The 27,528-nt window shown below is 34.2% G+C and overlaps 4 protein-coding genes across 10 annotated transcripts; 3 read left to right on the plus strand and 1 right to left on the minus strand.

Moving 5' to 3' along the window:
• Window positions 1–2,430: 2,430 nt before the first annotated feature.
• LOC131665202 (ATP-dependent RNA helicase abstrakt) lies at window positions 2,431–5,759 on the minus strand. 2 transcript variants are annotated; one of them, XM_058936929.1, is made up of 11 exons: window positions 5,637–5,759; window positions 5,476–5,555; window positions 5,094–5,358; window positions 4,665–5,010; window positions 4,434–4,567; window positions 4,190–4,346; window positions 3,905–4,067; window positions 3,523–3,823; window positions 3,258–3,407; window positions 3,006–3,188; window positions 2,431–2,925 (listed from the first exon to the last, which is right to left on the minus strand). In XM_058936929.1, the coding sequence occupies exons 2-11, from the start codon at window positions 5,506–5,508 to the stop codon at window positions 2,789–2,791; spliced, it is 1,869 nt and encodes a 622-aa protein (XP_058792912.1). In that variant the 5' UTR covers window positions 5,509–5,555; window positions 5,637–5,759; the 3' UTR covers window positions 2,431–2,788. The 2 variants fall into 2 exon arrangements, with proteins under 2 accessions (XP_058792912.1, XP_058792911.1); XM_058936928.1 differs by having other exon boundaries at window positions 5,476–5,734.
• A 112-nt stretch (window positions 5,760–5,871) lies between these two features.
• On the plus strand, window positions 5,872–7,265 carry LOC131665203 (cilia- and flagella-associated protein 20). The gene is made up of 2 exons (XM_058936930.1): window positions 5,872–6,397; window positions 6,466–7,265. Exons 1-2 carry the CDS (start codon window positions 6,122–6,124, stop codon window positions 6,769–6,771), a joined length of 582 nt encoding a protein of 193 aa, XP_058792913.1. The 5' UTR covers window positions 5,872–6,121; the 3' UTR covers window positions 6,772–7,265.
• A 572-nt stretch (window positions 7,266–7,837) lies between these two features.
• Window positions 7,838–15,485, plus strand: LOC131665204 (zinc finger protein 26-like). 3 transcript variants are annotated; one of them, XM_058936933.1, is made up of 7 exons: window positions 7,838–9,272; window positions 10,842–11,069; window positions 11,227–11,266; window positions 11,342–11,444; window positions 11,509–11,958; window positions 12,029–12,393; window positions 13,432–15,485. In XM_058936933.1, the coding sequence occupies exons 1-6, from the start codon at window positions 9,072–9,074 to the stop codon at window positions 12,372–12,374; spliced, it is 1,368 nt and encodes a 455-aa protein (XP_058792916.1). In that variant the 5' UTR covers window positions 7,838–9,071; the 3' UTR covers window positions 12,375–12,393; window positions 13,432–15,485. The 3 variants fall into 3 exon arrangements, with proteins under 3 accessions (XP_058792916.1, XP_058792915.1, XP_058792917.1); XM_058936932.1 differs by having other exon boundaries at window positions 7,840–9,272; window positions 11,227–11,444; window positions 13,432–15,483; XM_058936934.1 differs by lacking the exon at window positions 7,838–9,272 and adding an exon at window positions 9,763–9,885 and having other exon boundaries at window positions 11,227–11,444.
• Window positions 15,486–16,730: 1,245 nt separating this feature from the next.
• On the plus strand, window positions 16,731–27,388 carry LOC131665199 (nicotinate phosphoribosyltransferase). Of its 4 annotated transcripts, none has more exons than XM_058936920.1 (12): window positions 16,731–16,936; window positions 19,395–19,643; window positions 19,974–20,144; window positions 20,241–20,367; window positions 20,435–20,646; window positions 21,039–21,157; window positions 22,987–23,180; window positions 23,505–23,693; window positions 24,537–24,762; window positions 24,902–25,222; window positions 25,330–25,458; window positions 25,528–27,388. In XM_058936920.1, the coding sequence occupies exons 1-12, from the start codon at window positions 16,915–16,917 to the stop codon at window positions 25,603–25,605; spliced, it is 2,037 nt and encodes a 678-aa protein (XP_058792903.1). In that variant the 5' UTR covers window positions 16,731–16,914; the 3' UTR covers window positions 25,606–27,388. The 4 variants fall into 4 exon arrangements, with proteins under 4 accessions (XP_058792903.1, XP_058792906.1, XP_058792907.1 ...); XM_058936924.1 differs by lacking the exon at window positions 16,731–16,936 and adding an exon at window positions 17,027–17,777; XM_058936921.1 differs by lacking the exon at window positions 16,731–16,936 and adding an exon at window positions 17,807–18,061.
• The last annotated feature ends 140 nt before the right edge of the window (window positions 27,389–27,528 follow it).

Below are 27,528 nucleotides of genomic sequence, written 5' to 3' on the forward strand. Positions count from 1 at the left end.
AATATTGAAATAACACGCATATAGACCACTTGGAAATAATATTTCAGAATTACAGAAAACATTTTTCGAAAGTAAATCGACATACATCCAACAAATCTTTCAAGTTTGAAAAAACATGAAGCCAGAAATAAATATCATGATTCATACTACCAAAACTGCATCAATCACCAGGAAAAATAATATTCCTGAGCAATAAGTCATTTTTCCATAGTCATTCAGATATTTTGTCGAAGAAAAAAAAATTTCCTAAAGTAATAAAAATTTCTAAACCCTTATTAAATTTAAATTTTCGAAAGTTTTTTGATACATTATATTAGAAATCGATAACAAAGTTAGAATATTAAAAATAGCGGATCAAATATTGATAATTTAATTTAATGTTAACGAAAAGAATGTTTTCGTATTTTATATAAAATTTGTGATAGAAAATTACTAGCCATTTTTTCATTGAGAGCATTAAAATCTTTCAAACTAATTGAATTTCAAAACAATTTGAAAAATTATTGTAAATGAAAAAAAAATGCAAACAAAATATAAATATAAAAAAAATTGGTAAGTGGAAAAAGTGATTAGAAAGGTAAAGAAAACATCAAATAATATGTTATTATTATTACAAAAAAAATCAAATACATGTTTGAACAATCAAACATTAACAATTTGATCTATAAAATTTCGTCTATTATCCAATTATAGTAGGAATCATACGAAAAAAACACGTATTTTTCCACATTTTCGTAGTTGTCCGCCATATTGGGAAAGATAAAACCGATACAGCTAGACTACAACATTTTTTTCATAATAACTACAATTATTTGCCCGTATTTTTGTCCATAGTTTGAAATAGATCAATATATTTTATTCATTTGAAAAAAAAAATAATAATATCTTTTAAATTTTTTGGTACTTTTTTAAATTAAATCCGCCTTATTGGATTTCCAATATATATATAAAAACATGCTAAATGGGTTAACAGCAGGTTAAATTAATAAGAAGAAAATAAATAGCTAAATGTTGTTTTACGTTTATGCGAGGAGAACTCTTATTTAAATTCATATTGTGCTGTTGTATGAGTGACAAATAAGTTATGATCGAGTAGTACATGAAAATTTTCATAAACATATTCATCATATGAATTGGATTCCATTAATTGCTTCAACTATTTTATGGCAATGAATTTCATACGAGCAAACCTAAAGTAAATCTAATTAATTAATAAACTTAAAATTACTGCACTTAATTGAAAAAGAAATCTTTTCAAAACTACTTTTTTCAGGAAGCGTAATGAAATCTAAGAGAGGTAAGAAAATCCCGCACAAAGACGAGAAAGCCATTTCATGTCTTTAATGAGATTCTGTAAAAATAAAATTGTATTTTCAAAGGACTCTTGATAGTCTTGATTAATAACATCGCTCTAATTAAATTGGCTCATTGTTATTAAATCTTAAGATAAACCGAAATTAACATGTTTTTTATTTCTCGAATATACTTTTAACGGAATGTTCCCATTAATTAACAAAAAAAAGTATTTCTGGTGATGCACTGTCCCTTTTTATCATGGAAAAAGAAACAAAGTTTTAGTAAAACCCTACCTTAAAAAACAATAGTTATTTAAAAAATTCTAGATATTTGGTTGATATATTTATCGTGTTCTTTTCAAAATGTAATAAGAGTTCTTAAATTATTTTAATAACGCATCATATTCTGCAAGCAATTTGACGAAATAAGGGAACACGTCGGAGCAATATACTCGACAGTACAACAGCAGACATATAAGCGAATCAGCAAAAGTTGGCTGTTGCACGTCCAGGAACGCGCGTGAAAAGCAAACTCTCTCGAAGAAGAATGACCCAGCCAATTACCTACTTCTCTCTTATTTTCTCATTTTTATGAGGCATCCGTCCTTTCCCCGCTAGTCTTCGTCGGCCGAGACAAAAGAAAGAAAAAGACAGCTTGCTGCGGCTCTCTCGTTGCTACCCAAGTAAAGTACTTATAAGTGGACCACTCTATACTTTTTCTCCCGCAACGACAGTCAACCCCTTTGGCCTAAGGCAAAATCTGTCTGCTAATGTCTCAACGACACCTGCACACATGCTTATGCGAATGACTAGATGGCAAAGCACAGGAACCTAACGACGCACGCGCGACTGTCAATACCAGCGCGATTGTTCATCTCTTAGTGCCAATGCATTTCCGAGGCTTTTGATCTTTCCTGAAAAGTACTCGATCTTTTATGGCTGGATTGTTACTCACCTCTGCTTTATTGTTGTTAATTTCCGCTGCGAAAGCTGATTCTTTGTTCTGCGCGCTTTCATTGTGAGACTCGAGGTCAATTAATAATTTAGAAAGTTTTATTTACTTCTTTTTAGTTGTAAGAACAATGAATCACCCGAAAGACAATACTTTCAATTGAAACCGTTGTTCAAAGTTTTATTCGACCTTATTTACATAACTTTTCAACCAATTTAACAAACTTAAATGATATATATTTTATCATATTTTTTATTTTACAATTTGATAACCGAACTAAATAAAAATATATATACAAACTTAATTGATTATTAGTTAAAATATTTACATGTATGGTTTACATTGTATAATATAAATGTCTTTACATATATTAAAAATCAATTAGAAAAAATTACTTTCTCTTCAATATGATTCAGTCAGTTCAATAATAGTTTGCCGTTATTCATTTTATGATTAATGATTCGAATTTACGTACTCTAGCAACAATATGAATTCACTGTTATTAGTAAGCAGTATTAAATTAAAATGAAAATAGAACAATTTAATAATCTGCAGCATTGCTTGCCAAATAATCGCGGCGACCAATATTTGATGCTTGTTTGTTTTGAATAGCTTCCAATTTTGGACATTCTGTGATTCTGTGACCGAGACCACCGCAATAGCTACAACCTTGCTCGTCTGTAAAAATAAATATATAATTTAAATGAGTGAAAACCATAAATAATTAAAATTAAATATTATCTTCAAATTATTCTTACCTCCAACATTAAGGTACTTTTCGTTCTCGGAGCATAATTCTTGCAAGAATGGAGGGATCTTTTGTTTGGCTTCTCTTAGTAAATGTTTCAAGTCGAGAAGAACAGATTCGTCATTGGCTTTATTAATGAATGTCGTCGCTATACCTGTGTGACTAGAACGACCAGTTCTACCGATTCTGTGAACTATAAAGACATCCAAGTATATAATATAGAGAAAAAATCAAATATAATGGGTACATTTTGTTAAATTACCATAATTTTCCACATCATCAGGCATATCATAATTTATAACGTGCTGAATATTAGCAAAATCAAGACCTTTCGATGCTACATCTGTAGCAACTAAAACATCTTTTTTACCAGCCCGAAAGGCTTCTACCGATCTCGATCTTTCTTCCTGATCTGAAATGAGTGTATAAATTGAATATTGAATAATATTCAAATAAATTGAATATTTGATTTCAATTTGAAAATTTTATTTAAAAAGCAACAGAAAGTGTATTATAACTTCTTGTACCTTTGCCACCATGAATAGCAACTGCTTCAACACCTTTTAGTAAAAGATATTCATGAATAGCATCAACATCTTGTTTTTTTTCAGCAAAAATTAAAACAGGAGGAGGCGTCTTTTTCAGACATTCCAGAAGATAGACAATTTTTGCTTCTTGTTTGACATATTCCACTTCTTGAATAACGTTCATAGAAGCAGCTCCAGCTCTACCCACATTTATTGTTACAGGCTTTACCAAAGCTGAGCGAGCGAAATTTTGAATTTTCTTTGGCATAGTAGCTGAGTATAGGAGCGATTGACGTTGACCCTAAGTAATTATATTAACTTCTTTAGGTTATTGCTATATTTATAAAATAAAATAGTAATCTAAAAGAAAATTTTTGCATACTTTGAAATATGAAAATATTGTTCTAACATCTTCTTCAAAACCCATGTCGATCATTCTATCTGCTTCATCCATACAAAGATACCTGCATACATTCAATTTAACCATCTTCTTATCTAACATGTCCATTAGTCGACCTGGTGTAGCAACCATTATATGTACCCCTCTGAAATTGTAGAAATATTCAAGTAATTAAAACTATTATAAATTGTTCATATTACTAAATTAATTCCAAATGTCAAAACAAAAAATAATTTTATTTTGTATAAAATCAATTGATTAACTTACCTGCCAATTATAGCCATTGATTCAGATACGGGAACTCCACCTATAGCAAGACAGCATCTAATTTCTGGGCAATTATGGTGTCTCAAACTATTAGTATAGTGTTGAATGATGTCATATGTTTGTTTTGCTAATTCTCTAGATGGACATATGATCAGTCCTATAACAAAGCAATTATACCTTTTTATAAATCAATACTTTATAAAATACAGTAATAATCGTCTATAGTTTAAATACCAAAAATTACCATAGGGTCCTTCATGTTTGCCAAAAGGCAGAGCAACTTCCTGTTCCAGACAGAACATAATAAGAGGTAAAACAAAAACTAACGTTTTTCCACTACCTGTGAAGGCAATTCCAATAATATCTCTTCCTGACAAGCTTTAAATAATAACAAAATAATTATATTATTTACTAAAATTAATATAACATTTTTTGCAATTGTTTTTATTGTACGTAAGTTTATTATAATACATACACAGCAGGTATTCCTTGCATTTGTATAGGAGTTGGTTTTGTAATGCCTTTCTGTTCTAATCCGCTTAAGATTCCTTTATGAAATTTCATTTCTTTGAAACTCCTCAATGGTGGTGGCACATCATCCCCTTCAACTGTTATACCATATTTTCTTCTTATTCTTTCATGTCTTACTTCACTCAAATTTAATATTATTCTTGGTGGTTTCCAACAAGTTTTTATAGGATCAGTATATTCTATTCCTTTTGCCAATTCTGCTACTCCCATAAGAGCTTTAGTTTCAGCAACAGTTTCTAAAATTTTTTCCTCTTCCTTCAACTGTTTTTCCATAGCACTTTCTTTTTTAGCTATTGAAAGAGAACAATAAGTATACGATTAGCATATTTTTATATCAATTAAAAAAAATTAATGTTAATATTTGATTTAGTACCTTCTGCTAATTTTTTCAATTCTGTATGCTGATCCAAAAGTGAAATATTTGATTTTCGCCCCCATACTTGACCATTATCATCATCTCTATCATCTTGCTCATTTTCACTACTACTCTTTCCAGCTCCATTCATGCCATCTTCTTTTAATTGACTAAGTCGACCTAATTTAGCAAGTTGCTGTTTCTTTCTTTCTTTTACAGGGACATAAGGGACATAATCATCATCAGAATCAAATTCATTCTTTTCTTCTTCTCTTCTGTATCTCTGTTTTAAATGAAGTATGAAATGAAGGTTATAATTAACACAATATATATTCTTAATAATAACTTGATAATAACATAATAATTTCATCTTGTTAACTAATGAATTATGAATACAAACCTTTAGTGGTACTGGATGTTTCAGATCCGACATCGTACAACTTAAATTATTCAACGAACAAAAAGGATACTAATTTTTAACTGTTTATCGGAGAACAGGTTTACATTTATCATTAAATTAAGAGTTTTTCATATCAGACATAGAAAGAATTTACTTCATACTTATCCACGAATTTATTTGATCATTTACAAATAAATTAAGCAACGCTTAAATGAACATAACCTAAATATGATTATGTGTGATGACTGTGATGAGTGATTGAGTTTTCAATGTTCAATTCCAATGTTGGCAACGGCTTACATGGAGTCTCGCAAGTCGCAATCGCATTTATTTAGCATCTTAGTTCTGTCCTGCGGACATGCAGATGGCGTTGGATCGAAGTGCCGCGTCCAAATAACCTCATTCGGCCTCTATCCACCGACGCAAACGGTATACAAATATTGATCAAACTCTAAAATCCTCTTCGAGAACTCAAATGCTGTTAATGTTGTTTAAGTTAAAAAATGTGAATAGTTATTTCAACAAAATTACTTGAACAGAAGTATATGTAAGGTAGTGCTAGTTTGCGTCGATATAAATCATTAATGTATAATTTGAGACTTTTTTGAATTACAATACAAGACAATTTGTTACTTAAACCGTCATAATGTTTAAGAATACGTTTCAAAGTGGTTTTCTATCAATTCTATATAGTATTGGTAGTAAACCTTTACAAATTTGGGACAAAAAAGTTAGAAATGGACACATAAAAAGAATCACTGACAACGATATACAAAGTTTAGTTTTGGAAATACTTGGTAGTAATGTTAGTACAACATATATCACATGCCCAGCTGACCCAAGAAAAACGTTAGGTATCAAGTTGCCTTTTCTTGTAATGATTATCAAAAATTTGAAGAAATACTTCACATTTGAAGTCCAAGTGAGTATTGTACCATACTTTCAGTATGATTAAATTATCGTAAAATCTACAAATTGACAACTTTCCAGATTATAGATGACAAGAATGTGCGAAGACGTTTTCGAGCAAGTAATTATCAATCAACAACAAGAGTAAAACCATTCATCTGTACAATGCCAATGAGATTAGATGATGGTTGGAATCAAATACAGTTTAACTTGGCAGATTTTACTCGAAGGGCATATGGCACAAACTATGTGGAGACTTTGAGGGTACAGATTCATGCCAATTGTAGGATTCGAAGAATTTACTTCTCTGATCGTTTATATTCTGAAGATGAATTACCAGCCGAATTCAAATTATTTTTGCCTATTCAGAATAAGGCTAAGTGTTGATTTTGTACAGATGACCTAGAATTTATTTTAATTGACTCACTTTACAGACAATTTTAATTTTAAGAAATCATAAAAATAGGAAACTGAATTATAAACTATTCTTGTTTGAGATGAGTAATACTAACTGAAATTATGAATCAAAGTATTTGTATAGATAGTTTGATGTTGCTATATCAACTATTATAAACTATCAACAAAATAATTGTTAAATGTGATTTTGCACCAAAATAATATGTCAAGGACAATATTGCAAATTAAAGTACAGTTATGTACCTACATTAAAATGGATATATAAAAAATATGGCCTATTACTTAAATCAATTATATTTCTAACCAGAACTTTTATTTTTCTAAAAATGTGCCTTTATCTACAGCATATGGATTTGAAATAACTTGCTTGTATAAAATGAGTGCTTTTACTTGCACAGTAAAAAAAACAGGAATTTGTCAAGGCTAATTATTAAATGCTAAAAATAAAAACCGTACATTATACGTAACTGATATTTATGTTGCATTCATCCATATCTCATTCCATTAATTATAGTTTAATGTTATTTTTATAATTAAGATATTAATTTGAGATATCTTCTATTGTGGTGTTAATTTTAAAGTTAACTTTATATTATTAAAATAACTATGTTTGCAACTTTTTAACGACTGTTCTTAGTTTTCCGATATATTAGTATTGAATACTTTGACTCGTGGAATGTTATAAGATTTTAATATTAGACGAAGCATATTAACGTTATTATAGACTCAAATTGCCGAAAAAACCGATTTCACATTTTGTTTTTTTGTTAATTTTCATTGTCAAATGAAGCTCGATTATAAATCCATTTAAATTTAATCTTGGCAAAAAATTCAAATGTATAGTTTTTGAATTAAAGTTCAATCCAATGTTTATTGGTTACTGATCAGTGCCATTGCTTTACGTCGGTTCCACTGTTGAATGAGTACGCGACGAATATAAGTAATAAAAATGTCGATCGTGATTTTAGAAGCAAAGAGCTTGAATTCGCGCGCAGAAAACAAATGGTGCAAATCATATGAACCAATTTGCCGATGAATGCAGGCGGAATGGAAGTTGAAATGGTCATCGAGCACAAAAGCAAGTAAACGCTGTCGGCGCACAGAAGACGATAGTGCGCCGTGCAGAGCGGCAAAAAGGAGCGATCGCTGCCTAGAGGCGCGCCAACATCAATTGCTAATTATCAAGTATTGATTTTGAAAAAACAGAGCGGGCGAGAGAGGGAGAAAAAGCGAGAGCTGGTCCGCGTGCGCAAAGTAGCAGCAATTAACGTTGACGTGCAGACGCTCAGGTGGCGCGTGACGGAGGGGGATGAAATGCGAGCGTGGCGGAAAGCCCACGCATGCGCCCGGTCGGGAGCGCCAATTTCCAGAGCGGGACGCTGCGAAAAGCGACAGCTAGCCGCCGTCGTCGCTAAAAACCGCAAGCACGGGGTCTCGATCGAGGAGCGCGAGCCCGCGAGAATGGTACGCCGGAAGCCGGTGCGGAAGTTCGGGTGGCGGTGAGCGAGCGGCTGCTCGGTTGCCTGCAGCGCGCGGCTGCAGATCGGCGCGAGACGCAGCGCCGTCGGAGCGCCGTCGCCTGGCGACTAATGCGCATAAGCGAAAGCGAAAAATTGGAAGAGAGGAGAGAGAGGCCTGGCGCTCGCACTCGCCCGCCGACTCTTTCTCTCCCTCGCGGGGGGCGCAGAGTGCGAGAAAGAAGCCCGCTAAAATGGCGGACCAATTAACGGAGGCTTGATGCATTTTGTACATATTTCTGGGCCATGTCGCAGCTCGGCCCGGGCGCGCGCCTCCGCAGCCACCTCAGTGCGGACCAGCCGGCATCTCGCCGTCAGAGCAGCCTGTCGATACTCACGTGGCTCGTAACCCAGAATCGCGGCCTGCCGCAGCAGTAAAAATAAAACGGCGCGCGATCCATAATCGCGGAAAGCCCTCTCGCCGTGGCAGTGCTCGTGAGCGCGCGCTTCGTCCAGTTTTTCGCGGCTCGCTGTTGCTGCTGCGAGCCGCGAATGCGAGTGGGCCGTCGCCGCAACGCGCTCTCGCTACGTCTACCACAGCGATGCACGGAAACGTACGCGGGAGTGAGAGGCGACGACGGGGGGATGTAACGTAATTGCTCGCAGTGGGGTCGCGAGCGCGCGGTTTAGTGTAAGAGGTGCAACGGCACTGATATATCGGCGATGCTGTCGTCTCGCTAGGCCACCAATATCCTCTATTTGCTTTCGTTTTCCCGATCGACGACGCTCCATTGTTTTGCTTCGCGTCGGATCATGGCCTCGCAGGAGCGACAAGTCGGAGACGAGCACAGCGAAACAGAGCCAGTCGACGACGAGCTTGCGGAGCACGAGTGCTGCAGAATCTGCGCGGCGACGGTGCCGCCTGCGGAGGCTGCGGCTGCCGCGAGGATCTTCGGCCAAGAGGGTAGACGACGCAACTTGCAGCGCAACATTCGGAAGTACCTGTACATAACGGCACGTATTGCACTTAATTTTTCGTCATCGGCTATCACGCATACAGTCGCCACGGATGTCCGCCCGCTTCGTACGTGCCTTCTAATTCGGCGCTGCGGCAATCAGTCTTAGGCAACTCATCAAACGTCCATTCGCGAGAGCTTTCGGCTCGAGCCACGTGCTTTCGAAAACGCACAGCACGTTTCGGCACACGCGCGCGTATGGATCCCAAAGATCGAGATCGTAACGGGCACACGTACGCGCGTGTGTGTGTCTGCGTGTGGCGCGCGCTGCTTTTCGAAATCATCTCTTCAGTGCCCCTCACGGCCTCGGGCGAACAAAAGTGACGCTAGCTCTCGGTCTCTCGTGCCGAGCACCGTTGAAAAAAGCGTTCATTATCTTCTCGCTGCCTTGGCCTTGGCTCACATAAAAAAAGGCTCTTCAAAGCCACATCGACAAAAGTCGAGTAAACGGATCCATGCGAGTCGCAGCTGCGGATAATTGAAGGGAGGCTGCGGCAAAAATCGGAGCGCGTTGTCTCGCTGTAAAAGTGTAAAAAAATTAGCATTTTATTGATTGCCAGCTGGCTGAGCGAGGGGTGGTGGTGGCGGCGGCGACGGTGGGGCGCTCGCGGGTATTACCGCTCACTGTATATCTGCTACTGGCGCGCACGCTCATCTCTCTCTCTCTCTCTCTTTCTCTCTTTCTCTACGTGGCTCCTACATCCTCTTTTCTCGCCTCTTCATAGGCACTCTTTCTCTCCTAATAGATGTATGCTGCTCCGCTTGTGTGTGCAGGCTACGTGACAGAATGCCAGAGGTCATCCGACTTTTCTTAAAAGTACCTTGCTGAATGTTGTTTTTTATTATTACAAATCGTTCACCTCTGCCTCATATTCATCTAATACATGGTCGATACTCATTCTATTTCAAACTCTGTTATTTTATATAGCGCTTCCTTCGTCAATGTTTCAGCTCAAAGTTTTGACATTATTCGAAGCAAAAGTTGAAGAAAATGAAAAAAAATCTTAACAAATTCCAATGTAAAGCGGAGCTTTAACTTGATTGCTTATGCAAAATTATTAGAAGTATGAAGAAATTATATTTCCTTTTTAAAGCAGGATCCAGCGTGAAAAATTGTTTTTCACAGCACTATATTTTTGTGTCATTCCTTGTAGAAGAAGAGAAAGTATTTATTGATTCATCTATAAAGATACAAAAAATGTATTAAAAAATGAAAAGATTTAAAAAAATAAACAAGTAGTAATGTTATTCTGATTGGTAAAACACATACACGTACTCATCGCTGCGGACGAACATTGTAAAAGCATAACTTTATCGTCTCCTCGTCATCTGACGATGCAATATTCCGCGTCTCGAAGAAAGCAATATTAAAACATATTTGTCGAGTAAAAGTATAATATTGAATAATTTTATGCAATCATCATATTATTTTGTCAATTCTTATAAATTACAAATAACATTTTATTGCAAAGTAATTTCTAAAGCGAAATCACAAAGAAAAACCCAAAATAGTCCGGAAATATTTCGTAAGAAATTGTTTTAACGATAAATTTCGTTTGAGAAACAGGTGTCTTCCGAAGACAAACTTCCGAAGATGGTTTGTGCATCGTGTGTCGGAAAGTTGGACGGCATCCACGCTTTTGCAACGATGGCCCTACGGAGTCAGGAGAAGCTGAAGCAGGAACTTCTTAAAACACCTCCAGATCTTCCTGTAACCGTCGACAGTTTGGACAGTTCCGATAGTTTGCCAAATAAACTTGGAGAACGTGGCCTTCTGCATTCAATTTTAACGAAAGTAAGCTTCGAGATTTGACTTTTCTACTATTTTCACCTGACCAACGCAAATTTACAATTGTTCATTGAAATACTTTCGATAACTTCGTAAATATTTAAACTTAAATACAGAACAATAAAAAAGATCCTTTCTACATAAAAACCTATGTTTCGCTTAGGGTTCTTCTGAAGCAGCAAATGATGGAGAATCATTACCAGGTCGTCAAAGAACACCAAGTACAGAAGAGATGGAAGTTAAAATTGATCCAATGCTATTTTTACAATGTGCTTTAGACCATCCGTCGTCGGGAGAATATTCTGACTTTTCGGATGATTCGGATCGAGACGTCAGCTCCCAGTGCAGTCCAATTTCAGAACCTCCACCGCTTACCAAAAAGTAAACATTAAATATTTTTAAATTCCCGAAATTCAAAAAGTGAATGTTCTCTCTTAATTTGCAGAGAAAAGCATAAGAACAGCAAAGAATACGTTTCAGAGAGTCTCGATGAAAAAATACGCGATAACAATGAGAACGAAGATTTAAACGACAGCGGAGACGATAAAAATGTCGAGGGTGATGAATTCGAAGAGGTGGAGGATTTTTCAGATTCCGAATCCAAACCTCACGTTTGTAAAATATGCACAAGGGCGTTCGTATCGCAAATAGCTTTGCAAAATCATCTTTGGTCCCATTTGCCAACGTCTACGGACGACTCACAAGACATTTCTCCCAGACAACGAACAGGAGCCAACGGTGTGACGTCACAAAGCTACGGTTGCGATAATTTATTGACGAACCACTTCATCTGTCCCATTTGTGGCAAGAAAATATCAACGAAAGGTAACCTTAAAGTTCACCTTGAAACGCACAGGCCTAAGGGCAAATACGGCTGCGACATTTGCGGAAGAATGTGAGTATACTGGATGCGTGTGATTTGCAATCTAAGGCTGCAAAACATTATTTGCCCGTAATGCTCGTAGATTTAAAACGCAATCAAACCTCTTTCGGCACAAGGAGTATCACAGCGGTGTGCAGTTTCCGTGTTCAGTGTGCGGCCGAGTATATCCGACCAATTCGACGTTACGTGCCCACAGTATCACTCACTCAGACTTGAGACCTCACGCTTGTCCTCTTTGCGACAAAACTTTCAAGCGCAATCAGGACCTCAAATTTCACATCAATCAGCATACCGGTGCACGACCTTATCAATGCCCATACTGCCCTAAAGCTTTTGCCAGCTCGGGCAACTGTTTTTCTCATCGAAAAAGGATGCACCCCAAAGAAGTCAATCGCGATAGACAGCGTGCTGCTGACCTTATGAGATGAGCCAAGCTTCTTAACACAGGTCATACATTTATTTGAATTCTATTTTTTTTCTTCATTTTTCTTACTTTTAAAAATCATAGATTTCATATTTTTAAGATAATTGTATTTAAAGTATGCAAGTTAATAATGGACTCGTTTAATTAATCATCAAGCACAATTGGCATCCATAATTATTAGTGCAGAACATACGGATATACATTTTTTTATTTAAATACACCCTCATTCAATTTATAGTATTTTATACTATTTGACTTTACGTTCAGAAATACTAAACTTATGCTTATCACGAACTTTTAACATTATGCATTAATTTATTTTTGCCTTTCTTAACGAATCATTAATTCAGCATGGATTTTGCCAAGTTTTCAAATTGAGTGCACACTCTTAATTTTTCGATTTCTTTAATTTGTAATACTAATACTACTAATACTACTAATACTGATACTAAAAAAAGTTCAAAGTTTCTGCAAAATTAACACATTTACGCGCGACATTGATGCTTTCAAAACTATTTGAATTTGAATTTTGAATTTTTTCGTTTTTTATCAACTTCCAACAAACCTGTAAAAATGAAATTGTCGTTTTTGTTGATGTTAGTACTTATTTTACAAAACAAAAAATAAGCATATGCACTGAAGATCCAATAATTTATTTTGCATTGTCAATACTACATAGAATAATGACATAGAAAAATTAAGAGCTTGCACTCGTGTAATTTGGTATGATATTTGAATATTAAAATAAATGGAGCTGAATGAATACATTTTTCTATACAATTGGCCATGTATTCGGTGTAAGAAATAGAAATATCTGTCGATCAATTACATCATTTTTTTACGTACAAAGTTTACGTAATTATTTAACAATAAGAGATTGATTATCGCGCAAATTCCTGATAGACGAAGATAATTGCGGCAATAAATGACAATTTAATGAACATAATAAGATAAACGCTGTTTATAAAGTAAAAATTGTAATCGCAATATAATGGCCTATCAAATGCTTCTTGAAAATACTGAAATTTGTCCACGTGACTGAAATGTATTTTCTTTTGCAGACTGAGATGCACAATTGGCTAGACAAAGAAAAGACTGCCGTACATTGACAACGAGCATCTAAAAGAGAATAATATCATTATTATAGAAGTATTTTCGCGTTAGTAATATAGCCCTGTGATAATCATAATTCTTACAAATTTTCGACTAATCGCTTTCATTTTCATTCAAGATTATTATTATTACTGTTATTATTATTATTATTAGTATTATTATTATTATTGTTATTATTACTGTTATTTGGTGGTCATCAGAATGTGAAGTTTTTTTAATTTTAGACGTTTTAACGTATGTTAAAAAATGAAAATTTCAACAATTGGTTGATACGACGCGTTGAATGAGAATGATTTTAGAATTTCCAAGTATTCTTGACCAAATAATACGCAGCACTCATGTATGTTAATACCTAATGTAAACTCATAAAATAAAACTTTTGAGGTGGCTATTTGAATGCATAAGGAGGCATTTTGTAAGACTGTACAATACTAAACGTAAAAAAATTTCGCGTTTTAAATATGTATCCGAATCTTTCTCCAGAAAACGCGTGGGTAGAATGACAAATAAATGTAGATCATCGATTAGCGATGTAATAAAAACACTGTACAATTTTAGATTGAAACGACGACATATAAGATATGCATAAATTAATGTTCTTATCTTGTTAGGAAAAATGCGAATCATTGGAGTCAATATTTGTAGTTTATATTGAGTATTACTCAATGAAAAGGCCAAAAAACGACAGTGATTTTTATGCAAAAATGATCACAATATCACCTTCATTTTTCAAAAGTGATAATTATTGACAAAGTCTATGTCACAAGGTCGAAATGTACGAAATTCGTGCTTCCTCTGATATATTATGCAAGAAGAAGTGAAGTCTTTTAAGCACAAAAATATATACATAATGTAGATTAAACAATTAAAAAAACATGTATAAAGAAATAGAAATGATCTTGTATTTTGTAAATGCATTTTTTGAAAAAACTAGTTTGACAGTGATGATAGAGTCAAAATAAACAAGTAGGTTGTACTGTATACGATGTATTATTTAACTGAATGATGACTGAGTCACTAGATGGTATTTTTTCAAACTGGCCTATCAATTGTAATATTGCATATCAAATGGCAAAAAATTTATCGCGTATTAAATTGTTGCAACAGTATTGCGTATGATGGATGTTACTTTCGTTGCACTTAAGTACATTAGGCCGCTCATATTTCATGTAGTTGTGAACATGTCAAATACGATTCAGTCGAGGCTTCGAAAAATATTACAATTGAGCTTTATATACACATTGACCGTCATTTTACCATCTTTTGTGCTACGTGAATTTTGAAAAGACAATTTAAATTTTAGTGCACCGAGTCACGAGAATAATAAATAAATTTAGCAATATAATTAGGCTAAGAAATGATAGTCAACATCTGTCTTTGGAAAAGCAAATAGCATTGTATGATGCTTGTACATTTTTATGTTAACGATCTTTATACATCAGTGTAATTTGCATGGTATTGAATTTGTTCTTCTAAATACGAGCGTAACATTTTCCTCGTTGCTGTTATTGTTACTTTTGTAGAATTACGTCATGCCGTGAATGATGTGAACATTATACAACGTTTAATACGTTTAGTAAAAAATAATCAGTAAATTATGAAGAAATTGTGTGCATCAATGCTTTGATAAGTTATTCCCGTATTGAAAAAACAAGATGAAATCTACACCAAGTACAATAATTGAGAATTGAATAAATTAGATACACGTATCGTACTGTTCAAGATAGAAGTCTTTATCATTTTAATGATAATAAGTGTTACTCATAATGCCCTTTTGTAAATTATCATTATTTTTTATTATTATTTCCACTTTTGCTATGATTAGTTAAATTTTGCAAATACTCAAATGACGTTTTTGGTTCTGCAAATCTTCAAAAATATTATTTTATTCATTATGTAAAATAACTCAGTAAATGGACTATTTATATTGTTATACAGTTAAATGATTGTTTGACAGAAAAAGAAGAATGGACATTGAAATAAATAAAAGAAAAATATAATTTCTATTAATTACGCGAAGTTTCGTTTTGCAGCAGGTATACGTTAAAAGCTAAAATACTATTTCAGAGTGAGCGTAGTACCTTTTTTTTTGGATTATGGATGCTTCTAAGCAAAATAATCAAAAGAGCTATGTATTAATTGAGGGAAGAATCAACCGTCGAACGTGTGTATATATATCTGTATAAGGTATTGCTTGCGACATTAGTAAGTATTCAATCAATATTTAATTTTACGTAAATGACAAATGTTTTTTATCACTCGTCGAATGGCTGTTAATTTGAACAGATTTGTTTCAGTAATTTTCAATAATTAATTAATGGAGTATATTTTTACTTTAAATATGAAATACATGTGACTTATCTTTGGGCCTTCTAAAACTCTTAAATGAATTTGTTAGCTGCACTTAATTAGGTGTCAGGCTGGTTTCTAAACGGAACATAACTGTAAGAATTCGTGTTTTGTACGGATGTATACGTCTTGTTTATTTATTTTGCGCCGATTTTAATTGTCGTATTTTTGGTTTAAATGTGAAGCTTGAGGTAATTTAAATAATAAGCTTGAGGTTAATCGATAAATAAAAACGAGGTGAGTAATTTTCTCCTTAATGAGGCTAATCAAATAACAATCCGCCTGTTCGTCAACAACGGTACTCGGCGAATCAATTTAGATGATGCGTCAAAAGTTACGGGTTCAAATGTTAACAAGATGTCTACGTTAGATATTCGGACACTTGCAAAATTACGTGGCAGATTGATTGCATGGCAAACGGGGTATAAAACGAACGATGGCCAGAGCAAACAATAGTACAAAAGCATTGCCGAACAAAGTGGGGAAATGGAGGATTGGCGCAGTATTGCACGTGCATAGGCAGGCCATTAAGCGCGCTTAATTACCGCGAACGTGGCCTGTCGCAAGTATCATATGGGAGTGTCCGACGAGGATAAAGTCGCGCGCGCGCGACCTCTGAAATTGCTATCCAAAGTTCGGGCGCGACGCAGGCGTGCGAGAGGCAGCTGCAACAGCAACAAAACAACACATCAGCGCTGCATTGCTCGCACGTGCGCGGCCGTTAACGAGCGCGCTCTCGCGCTATGCACTACGTATCGCTCTTCCTCTTCCTCCGCCTCCTCCCCGCTGCATCCGTCTGACTCAGAGTCAGAAAATAGCAGCTAATTTCAACTTGTGCTCTCGGTAACTTATAGTTCGCATTCGTTTAGCCTCGCTGCTATAGCGCGCTCTCCATATGATACAGTCTGCAGTCGAAAGCCGTCCAGTTACTTCTCCGACAAACTCGTTTTTTTCTCACTTTCGACATACTTTAACAACTTCACAATTGTGAAATCGAGCTTCGGGACAGAGCAATAAGGGATGCAGTCGTAGTCGCGCTGGCCATCAGTTCGGTGCATCGCGAGAAAGCTTCTAGCGATATTATGTCGTGCACTCTATTGGCAGGTAGGTGTGATGTGCAAAGAGCCGGGATGGCCATATGATTTGAAAGTTTGCTCGAAGTGGTGAGGTGCGCGAACAGCACAGCAGTGGATTATTCATAAGGCTCCGGGCGTTATAGCGTGAAAGTGTCGCGTGTCGGCGAGACATGCGTGACCGAGGAGCTTCTGGCCTAGCAGACCGGCGTCTGCCAGTATTTTTGTAGGCCAATAAAGCAGAAGGCGGCGAACGAAACTCATTTGCGATTCGGCGAGTGAGCAAAAACAACGCGAAAAAAAAATGATAAATTAGCAGTGGAATGACGAACAAGTTAAGCGTTTCGTACTCTTAATCAGCGTTATGTCATCTCCAGACGCAGCGACTTGCACTTGTGAATAGTGGCAGAAGCTATAATGACTTTGACCTCAGGCGCAGGGAAGTTCACTCTCTAGCTGGCATCTTTGAAAGTCAAAGGACGCAAAAAGCGAGGGCCTAGACTAAGCCCGGCCCTTGAAAATTGGCGCAATGAAAAATCCACCAAGCCGTGTGCATTAGGATCGCGTGTTTCATCGAGTTCTGCCGGAGAGGTCTTAATTGAGCTCGTAGTCCATCATATACGGAGAATCCATCGCGTGGCAATGGATGCGCGCGTGTCGATGGGCAAAGTTTTCACGGCTGCGGGATCTCTGCTCCGCGGGTGAGCGTAGGGGTGGCGAGGTGACCTCGCTCGCTGGCGCCGCGCGACCAACAGAGATACGAGTGTTTGATCGAAATCCTTCGCGCTTTGTCGCGCAGCTTTGGCCCGCAGCTAGTTCGGCCTCGTCACGGCGCAGTTCGACCTGAGCTCATCATAGTCAACGTCTAGCTCGTACGTGCCTACCGTATGTATAATCCATCCCACGCGGCCGTCGTCGAGTCTCGCGCCCGACTACTGGCAGTCAGTCCTCGACTCGCGCGCGACTTGATTGCACGAAGCTGTATTCTTCACCTCTTATCAGATTATTCTCATTCTCGCTCGCTTCGCCGGATTTTCGTCTTCTTGCCTTTTTTCACCTCTTCCCATTCTCGGGGCTATACTTCAACGTTGCCTATATACCGATTACTATTTTCGTCCGAGCATAGAATAATCCAGAACGGCTCTCACCCCAATGTGTAAATTGACAATTGTATTTCTCTGAATTTAAAATTTTATATCTTCAAGAAATAGCTTATTACGTGGAAATCAGATTACCGACAGACGTTCTTCGTTCGCGCATTCTATCATTTTTTACCACAATATCGCATAATAATCACAAGTAAAAGTATTAAAGAATAACGCGCTTTTCATTCAAGATGATCATCATCAATTACCGTATCGACACGTCGAATTATTACGATTTATTTTACGGCAAGTTAATCAACTTCAAATGTGCGAAATTAATTTTTTTAATAATAAAGATAATGAGAGTTCGCGTAGATTATTTCAATTATCAAAAACGTTTTTATTGTTACCCTTATCTTAGATGAGCGATAATTCAATTCATATAATACAGTAATAAAATCAAGTAAATTTGTATACTTCTGAAGGGAAAGCTTATCCATTCACTGTGCACACATTGCTTGCTCAAATACGATAAGAAAGTTCTTTTCGAGCTGATACGATTTTCAATAGTACTTTTCCGTTCCTTCATATAATCAGAATGCGGCTTTAGAAGTTTAACCGTGAATAATGTTATATCTTATCTTAAACCAGCCTTTCATTCAGTAAAAACAAGCGCGTTTAAGTTACTTTGAAAATTACAAAAGGGGTTACTTTTTAAATTCTTACGTACTATTGTAATAATTGTGAAAGTTTGCAAAAAAAAAAATAAATAAATAAAACAATCCGAATAAAAGTAAATTACTTGAATGGATTACCAGGAATTCTTGAAATGATAAACTCTCAATAAAAAATTTCACTATCCACATTTTATCGCACCTAACTTATAGGTAGATACTATGCACTTGCGTCGACTTACCCTTGAGAAACGAGCTCACAACTTTCGCGTTCTGCTTCTCTTTCTTATTTATATGCTTCCGTGTCTGCCATATATATGAATTGGTCATAAGCTCGAAGAAGTGGGTGTTTAAAAAAGTATTACTCGCGAGGAAGAGAAAGAGAGAAAGAGGGGAGCTGAACTCTCTGTAATCTAGCAAATAAAAAAACTGAGAAAGAGAGAGCAAGGGAGTATTAGAGTATTACAATCAGCGGCGGAGGATTTCATTTTTTCTGTTGATATTATCAGCGTGCGCGCCGCTCGTACGGTCTCACAATATACCTTACGGCTTTGCACACATGAGCGAATGTCGCGAGCGCGCGCAAGTATAGGCCGACTATCTGATTTTCACTTAGTGGTGGTGCACGTATGAAAGAGTACAGAGGTAGGCAGTGAGAAATGACTACATAACAATCAAATCGTACGTTTTTGTCTGTTGCCTCGCGATCGCCGCTTGTGCGCACATACAGCTTCGCTCGGCGGTGTTGAGCAGACGCAACAGCGGGCCACGGACAAGGAGAAGTGCTGCGCCGTCGTTGGCGTTTCGTCGTCGAGTAGCAGCGACAACAGTGGCCGAGGAACCGTCTTCGAGGTGGAAACAACTACGGCATCCTGCTCGGAGCAGCAGCGCCGAGGCAAGAAACGCAAGATGTGCGAGTCTGCCGAAGAGATCTGGTGCCGTTCCAGGCAGAATGGTGTCGTTCAGCCTCTACTTACTGGTAATTTTTTTACTTTTGCCTCGTCCTTCCTAACCTTTATTTCCCGCGGCAACGCTGATGACCCAATTTACAGGATGATTACACGAGCACACTGTTTACCTGTGCTCATTTCTCATTCCCGTCTCGCTTTATGTAATTCTTTGTAACTGTCATTCATGCTGACGTTTACCGCCTGATTACACCAACACTTTCAATTTTCATGTTTACGTGCGGATAAACGCTGCTGTGTACCAATGTCGGTGTGAACTTGGCCTGCAAATTTCATCCATTTTCAGTGGCGCCAAATTCAAACAAACTCACACACAATCTTCTAATTTTTCTTTTTTACAGATTTGTATCAAATTACAATGGCCTACGCATATTGGAAAAATGGAAAAATGAATGATCACGCTGTGTTCGATTTATTTTTCCGGAAAAATCCATTTCGCGGTGAGTTCACCGTGTTTGCTGGATTAGAGGAGTGCTTAAAATTCCTAGATAAGTTTCATTATTCCGATAGTGGTAAGTTCATCTTTATTATAAATGCACTTGTGGCTTAAATGTTATGTAATGTTACGTGGCTTTTTAAATGTATTTTTTGCTGACGTTTACTTGTAGATATTGAATATTTAAAATCGGCCATGCCGCCATCAGTTGAACCAGAGTTTTTCGAGTTCTTAAGAGGTACTACTGCAAAAGAAGTAACACTGTATGCAGTTCAAGAAGGATCTGTAGTATTTCCAAGGTACTATTTATTTCTTTACTGTCAAAGTTTTTTTATTGCGTTTGCTTTAATAGACTGCTTATTACAGGGTACCTCTACTGAGGATTGAAGGACCTTTGATAATGGTGCAAATTTTAGAAACAACTCTGTTGACTTTAGTAAATTATGCAAGCTTGATGGCAACGAATGCAGCGAGGTATCGCATGGTTGCTGGAAAATCTATATCTTTGCTTGAATTCGGCTTGAGAAGAGCGCAAGGGCCAGATGGAGGACTCAGCGCTTCAAAATACAGTTATATTGGTACGAACATAAAAATCGAATAACACTAACTTTACGTTACACCTCTACAAACTATCGATAACGAAAAAAAAAAAAAATAATAATAGCTTGAATTGAAATGGAACAATTTTCGGCGTGAGGATCGCTAGATAATCGATAATAAATGGTTCTAGTCTGTACCAGCTATTGGAAAGTAACGCACACATGCACATGTCTTTTTACGAAAAATACAAAGTCACAAGGTCAAATCTGAAATTTACTCGCTAGAGCTGTCTCGATTTTTCGCAGTTTTTACTGTGCTATACTTAATCTCGTACTTGCCTCTATAAGTCATGATATATTCAGTCTGTTATAGACACCTATTTCAAGACATTTCATCAAAAAATTATGCAGTAATCAATTATTGTTTGCAGGTGGCTTTGACGGAACCAGTAACGTTTTAGCTGGTAAATTGTTTCATATACCAGTGAGTGGTACTCACGCGCATGCATACATAACTTCATTTTCAAGTTTCAACGATTTGCATACCAAGGTTTGTTAATTTTCTGTCATTTAATAAGTTATTACCAATTATCGTGCTTTTTTAATGTATACAATTATTAATCTTTTATAATTACATGTATTTGACTGTCTTTCAATGTATTTAATAATTGTCTAAATGATGAATAATTAAGGCTCTATATATATCTCCATATACATCCATTATATATTCACACTTATATAGATATATATTAATTGGCAAAAATTAGTTGACGTTTCTTTCTAATGATTTGCTTAAATTCTAAATAGTGAATGTCTAAATAAATTACCATTAATAAATGTTTCAAGCTACTTTCGGCTTAAAAATGATAAGCACTTCACTTTCAAAGCGTATGTCTTTAAGAAAAAAATCGCATAACTTACATATTGTTAAAGCTTGAGATATTACGCACTAATTGACTCGTCATCGGTTTATCGATATCAATTGGCAATTAAGCTGTAGCAACAAACGGAAGAGAAAAAAGCATGGATTCTCGAGATTTTTCAAACGTGGACAATTTTTTACACAGTTTCTGTTTTGTCAGAAAAACTTGAAACGCCGGGAAAAAGTTCATTTTTTAATTCAATGTCTCCTTGAAGCAATGGTGGTGGAATCCAAACAAATTAATTAGTTTATTTGTAAAAGTTAATCTTTGAACGAAAAATTATCTAGTCAATGTTCGATTATTTTCGGATTCGATGAAAAATATTGAAAGGCTTTTGAATTTTTCAATTTTTCATAAATTTTTGAACATATCACTTAAATGGTTAAATGATGACGTCTCAAAGTTCAGCATTACGTTCAAACTAAGCAACAGTTTTTTTTTATTTTGATCATAAAAACTCAATATAACACGATACCAACAATAGCGCACCGTTGCTTGTAGCTGAAATAAAATACTATTTTTGAAAAATAATAGATTGCGAACGCAATGTTCAACTTTAAGACTCTGGCATTAAAATATTTAAGTAATACGTATATAAATTCATGGATGAATAAAAATTTTTAAAGCAATTCTATGTTTTGCGTCAAAAATTGGACGAGCCATTGACAAAATAATTTTTTTTCCGAAGATTATTGTTTTTTATTAATTCCTTGAACTATAAACTAAATTTTTTCCTGGTGTTTCAAACTTTTCTAACGTAATGGCAGCTGTACGAAGTGACTCGTTTTTGAAAAAGTTCGAACATCCATGTTTTGTTTCCTTCCTATTGCTTCTACGGTTTTGCTTATTGGGTAGATAAACAGCTAATGAATTGCTCGATAAGTAATACCTTAAGCTTTCTACTCTATGTAAGTTTTATTTTAATGTGGTTTTTTTTCGCTAAAATATTTTTTCAGAACTGTGGTACTTATTTTCTTTGTTACTGATCATAGATAATGATTGATAATTTATTTTTCGTAAATATGGAGTTTTTGAAAAAAAATTTACCGCACAAAATACGACGAAAATATACAGTGGAGCATTGAATGATTGTTTTCACATTTACGGAAACCGATAAAGATGTACAACAAAGGCCAAAATTCGAATTTGCTTGATTTTATTGTAATAATCGTTTTAATAAAAATATCATAATACTTTTTTAAATTTAAAGTATTTAATATCAACATTAATTTATATTATTGTAAATAAAAATTTCTTAATTACAAGAAAACACAATACTTAATATTACAAAATATTATAAAAATCTTTATAACATTTTGGTTTATCGAAATAGTTTACTTAAAGTGATGTAGATATATGAGAAACGATATATAAACTCTTAAGCCATTTTTTGTTACTCTTAAAAAATACTGCAAAATAGTGAAACAAGTTGAAAGTTATGGTGCTTATTTTTCAGACACTAACTCATAGACAAACTGGTGAAACAATAGATCTATTAGCGTTGTCTTGCGATTACCGTGACAAGATAGCATCCGATTTTGATGCCCTTGCATCAGAAGCTTCTAATGGGGAGCTTGCAGCTCTCGTAAGCTATGCAATTGCCTTTCCCGATGGATTCATGGCTCTGATTGACACATACGATGTGAAAAGGTAAGTTTTTCCAAATTATCTACATTTTATGGACGTTATAGGTAGAAATTTTTTTGTGTAATGTCTGTGTTTTCCTAATCTTGTACGTGAACGCTTCATCTCTATATATCGACGCAAATTAAATTCATAGCAAAAATTAATATTTATTGCTTGTAATTTTAAAAACAAAACTTTTTCATTAATTTATAAACAGAAAATTTATATAACCGCGGGCACGTGATCTTTCTAAAAATCATTATTTATAATAAAATAAAATCATTAAGTAAAAAGCACTGAAGAGTTTTGTAAGCAGGTAATACAGAACTAACAGAGATGTTTTTATAGTGTTCAAAATACAGCCAAGCGTCAAACAAAAGTAACTGACTCAAATCTAACAAATAAGCTTCTAACTAACGGGAGCAATAAGACACCTCGTAATGGTGCAAGACATGACTCGATTATGTCTGACGAATCAAGTTGGCCCCACAACAGTGACATTATAAGATACGATGAATTGGGTGAGCTCTACGTAAGGTACGGTCACGTGTAATTTTTTGCTTTATCTAATGCGAGGATCATCTACGGTATTTAATAAGCATGGTTTGTACAGCTTTTTTTTCTCTCCTGGAAATTACATAACACAAATATTCTCTAGTGAGATAAAGCAAAAAGTTTCTTCACATTTCATTTCATCCAGAAACTTCAAGATATATAATTCACAAACATAAAATTAGGATGATAGTGAAGAACTACATAGAAGATTTACTGAAATCTTTTATTCTTTGACATTTTTTTCATCCATTTTGATATATTAAAAAATAAAAAAAAGCATTTTGAAAATGAATAACAAGTCTTCGCAGATCTATTATAAAGATCTGAAAATTTGGTTTTGAAATACACATCCAAATATACAATGATACTTAAAGTTATAAATTAATTTCACACATATTTTTTTCATTCATGCAATAAGAATATCAGAAAACTTATTTCTTTTAAGTATTATGAATAAAATTTAACTTTGGTTTCATTTTCTTATACTAATATTCAAACTGATAACTATCAGAAATTAAATGATCAAATGATTAAATATTACTTTACTTCCATTTAAGGAATGGACCTTATGCAGTGCCCTCCCCAATTCAACGTTTAATTAACATAAAAATAAAAATCTATACTTATATCTAAAAGCTGTTTTGTCTAAATTATTTGATTAAATTTTCTGCTTTTCACATTCCTCATTAATCTAGATTGAGTGAAAGATATTGAAAACAATTCTTCAAACTCATCATACATTAGATATCAAGTTTAAAAAATCAACCATTGTCACTGAAATAAGGGTAATACTGAAGTTTAAAAATTATTTTTCTATTTTTTCAGAAGTGGTTTATTGAACTTCTGTGCGATTGCTCTGGCTCTGAATGATCTGGGTTACAAGGCAATTGGTATTCGAATTGACAGTGGAGACCTTGCCTACCTCAGTCAAGTAGCTAGAAAACTTTTCCAAACACTTGCAGAGAAGTTTGATTTACCATGGTTTTCCAAACTGACCATTGTAGCGTCAAATGACATTAATGAAGAAACTATAATAAGTTTAAATGAGCAGGTAAATGAGTTTGAATAATTAATTTTTTTAATTTGTAAATTATAACAACTTCCAATAAGTTAATTTTGTTTTTATTTAATTAATTATTAATTAAATTTAAATTGATATTTTACGTTAATATTTTATTTCATGATTTCAGAACCACAAAATAGATTGTTTTGGTATTGGTACACATCTAGTAACATGTCAAAAGCAGCCTGCTCTTGGTTGTGTCTACAAGTTAGTTGAATTGAATGGTCAACCAAGAATAAAATTGAGCCAGGAAGTTGGGAAAGTGACAATGCCTGGTAGAAAAACAGCTTATAGATTATATGGATCAGACGGACATGCTTTAATTGATTTATTACAGAGGGTTGATGAAGAACCTCCTCAAGTTGGTCAAAAAGTACTCTGTAGACACCCCTTTGAAGAATCAAAAAGAGCTTATGTAATTCCCACGAGAGTTGAATCCCTTCACAAGGTAAAACTTTTTAAGTTTCTATTTTAATATTCATTTAATTTTTTGACAAAATTATATATATATAAAATATTGAATTTAAAATTTGTTAATAAAATTTTATACTCTAGATGTATTGGAAGGAGGGAAAAATTTTGGAAAATATTCCAGCCTTAGTTGAAACTCGAAATCATGTACGAGAATCTTTAGGAACTTTAAGAAATGATATTAAAAGAAATCTTAATCCCACACCATATAAGGTTAGTAATTATGAAAGCATTTTTTTTTAGCATTTACTTTATAACTATTATTATTATTCGCATTTGTAGGTTTCTGTGAGCGATGACTTATACAATTTTATACATGATTTGTGGCTTCAAAATGCTCCTATTGGTGAATTATCTTGAGGTGTTATGATTTAAAGCAGTTGGAAAAGTTTTGAAAGCTCACATGAGATAGAAAATAAGTTTCAATAATAATAAAGTATGAAAAGATATCCACAAGTAAACAATTAAACGAAAAACTAGAACAATTATTTAAAAAAATTTTATTCATTGTGGGGCCTTAAGGTGGATAGAATATTTTTACAACAAATTTTAATTTCGCATAAAAATGAAAATATATACTATTCTATAAAGGTAAATTTAATTAAAGAAATCTTTATAGTTTCCTAATTGATTTAAATGATTTGAATTTAGAACTTTAAAGCAATGAAAGAAAAATAAAGTAATATACTACTCGATATCCATGTAATATTTTTAAAGCTGATTGGGTTTTAGTTACAAGTGTAATTTCATTTTTATTTTTTAATCATGCAATACACATTATATATGTGACTTATTCTATGAAAAAGCTACCTCATAGTTGCAATAGTTATACATTAATTTTGAATTATTATTATTTTTTGTAAAATTTATTATAGATAAATGCTTTCTGTAATTCGTTTGATTAAAATATACAAGTGACTGTAATAATCAATCTATCATCAAAGATGCCTATTAGCAACAAACAGTAAATTATGCTCTATCATCAGTTTGATGATATATTTTTTTACAATTTATCTATATAATAATAATGTTTTAAATATTTAAGTTTGAAATAAATAGCTCCAACAATTCAAAACTTACATGAGCTTTTTGATATATTGTACAACATATCTTTATCATAAAATTGTTAACATCTACAAAAAATCGTTAATTGTGAGATGCCATTTTTTGTACAACGAATATGAATGCAGCATAACACATTATAGATAAAGAATGTATTGGAAGTACAATTATAGTGCAACTATTTTTTCAAACTATAAAAAAGAGGGTCATAAGAAATAGAGATGTATTACAAATGTAAAGTATATAGACATAAGTGTAGATTAAATAATGTTGTCAATTCAAATACTAATTAAATACTGTTGGTAAATATAGTTATAAAGGACTTTCTACATAAGAGCCATCGGACATCGGACGCCAGATGTGCATGAAGATGTAAAAATGAATTAATTATTTAATATTAATTCATAAAATAAAAATATATGTTACACAGTCTTTTTAGACCACGCACAAATCTTTGGTAAGATAATGACAAACAATCAATTTGTTTTTTACCTCAGTATTCATCTAACATCCGATGTTCCATGGCTGTTATGTAGAAAGTCCCTTAATTAGATTTTACTATTACAAATTATATAAAATTTATTAGTTATTGTTGTAAATACGTGTATGTAATAACGCTTTACTTGATGTAAAATTGGTGTAGTCCTCATGTGTGATTATAGATTTATTTGTACAGTTATCAAATACTAAATTAGTTATAAAATATGCTTTTTAAATAATGGTTTTGTGCCGAAATTCGATAGAACTTTGAAATAATAAGCCAAATTAATAAAGTATATATTTGTCATATAGATTAATGAAATTAGAATTCAAATGTCAGAAGCTGATAATTGACTTTGAAATATTAGATGTTACAATTTTTTTAATCATGTCAATGACTGTATACATATTTGAAAATATGTTAATATTACTTAATTACAGTGCCACATATTATGTTATATAATGTGTCATATGCCTTTTTTTATGCACATACGCACACGACGGCAATGTTACTTTCTAGATATTAAAATAATTACTGCATAATACTTACAATATTATCATCCGATGTAATAAATTGTTTAATTTTTTAAATAAACATGAAAGGTAATGTTATTTTTTATGCCTCAACTATAATTTTTCGCGCCAAATATTCAAAGGTACAGATATTGATGCAGTTAAAAAATTAATTCTATAAATATTAAAACTTATGTATAAATATATTTTTGGCTTATTCTTATATTA

This window comes from Phymastichus coffea, unplaced genomic scaffold (genome assembly GCF_024137745.1).
Source record: "Phymastichus coffea isolate CEN01 unplaced genomic scaffold, Cenicafe_Pcof_1.1 PCOF00048, whole genome shotgun sequence".
Taxonomy (NCBI): Eukaryota; Metazoa; Arthropoda; class Insecta; order Hymenoptera; family Eulophidae; genus Phymastichus; species Phymastichus coffea.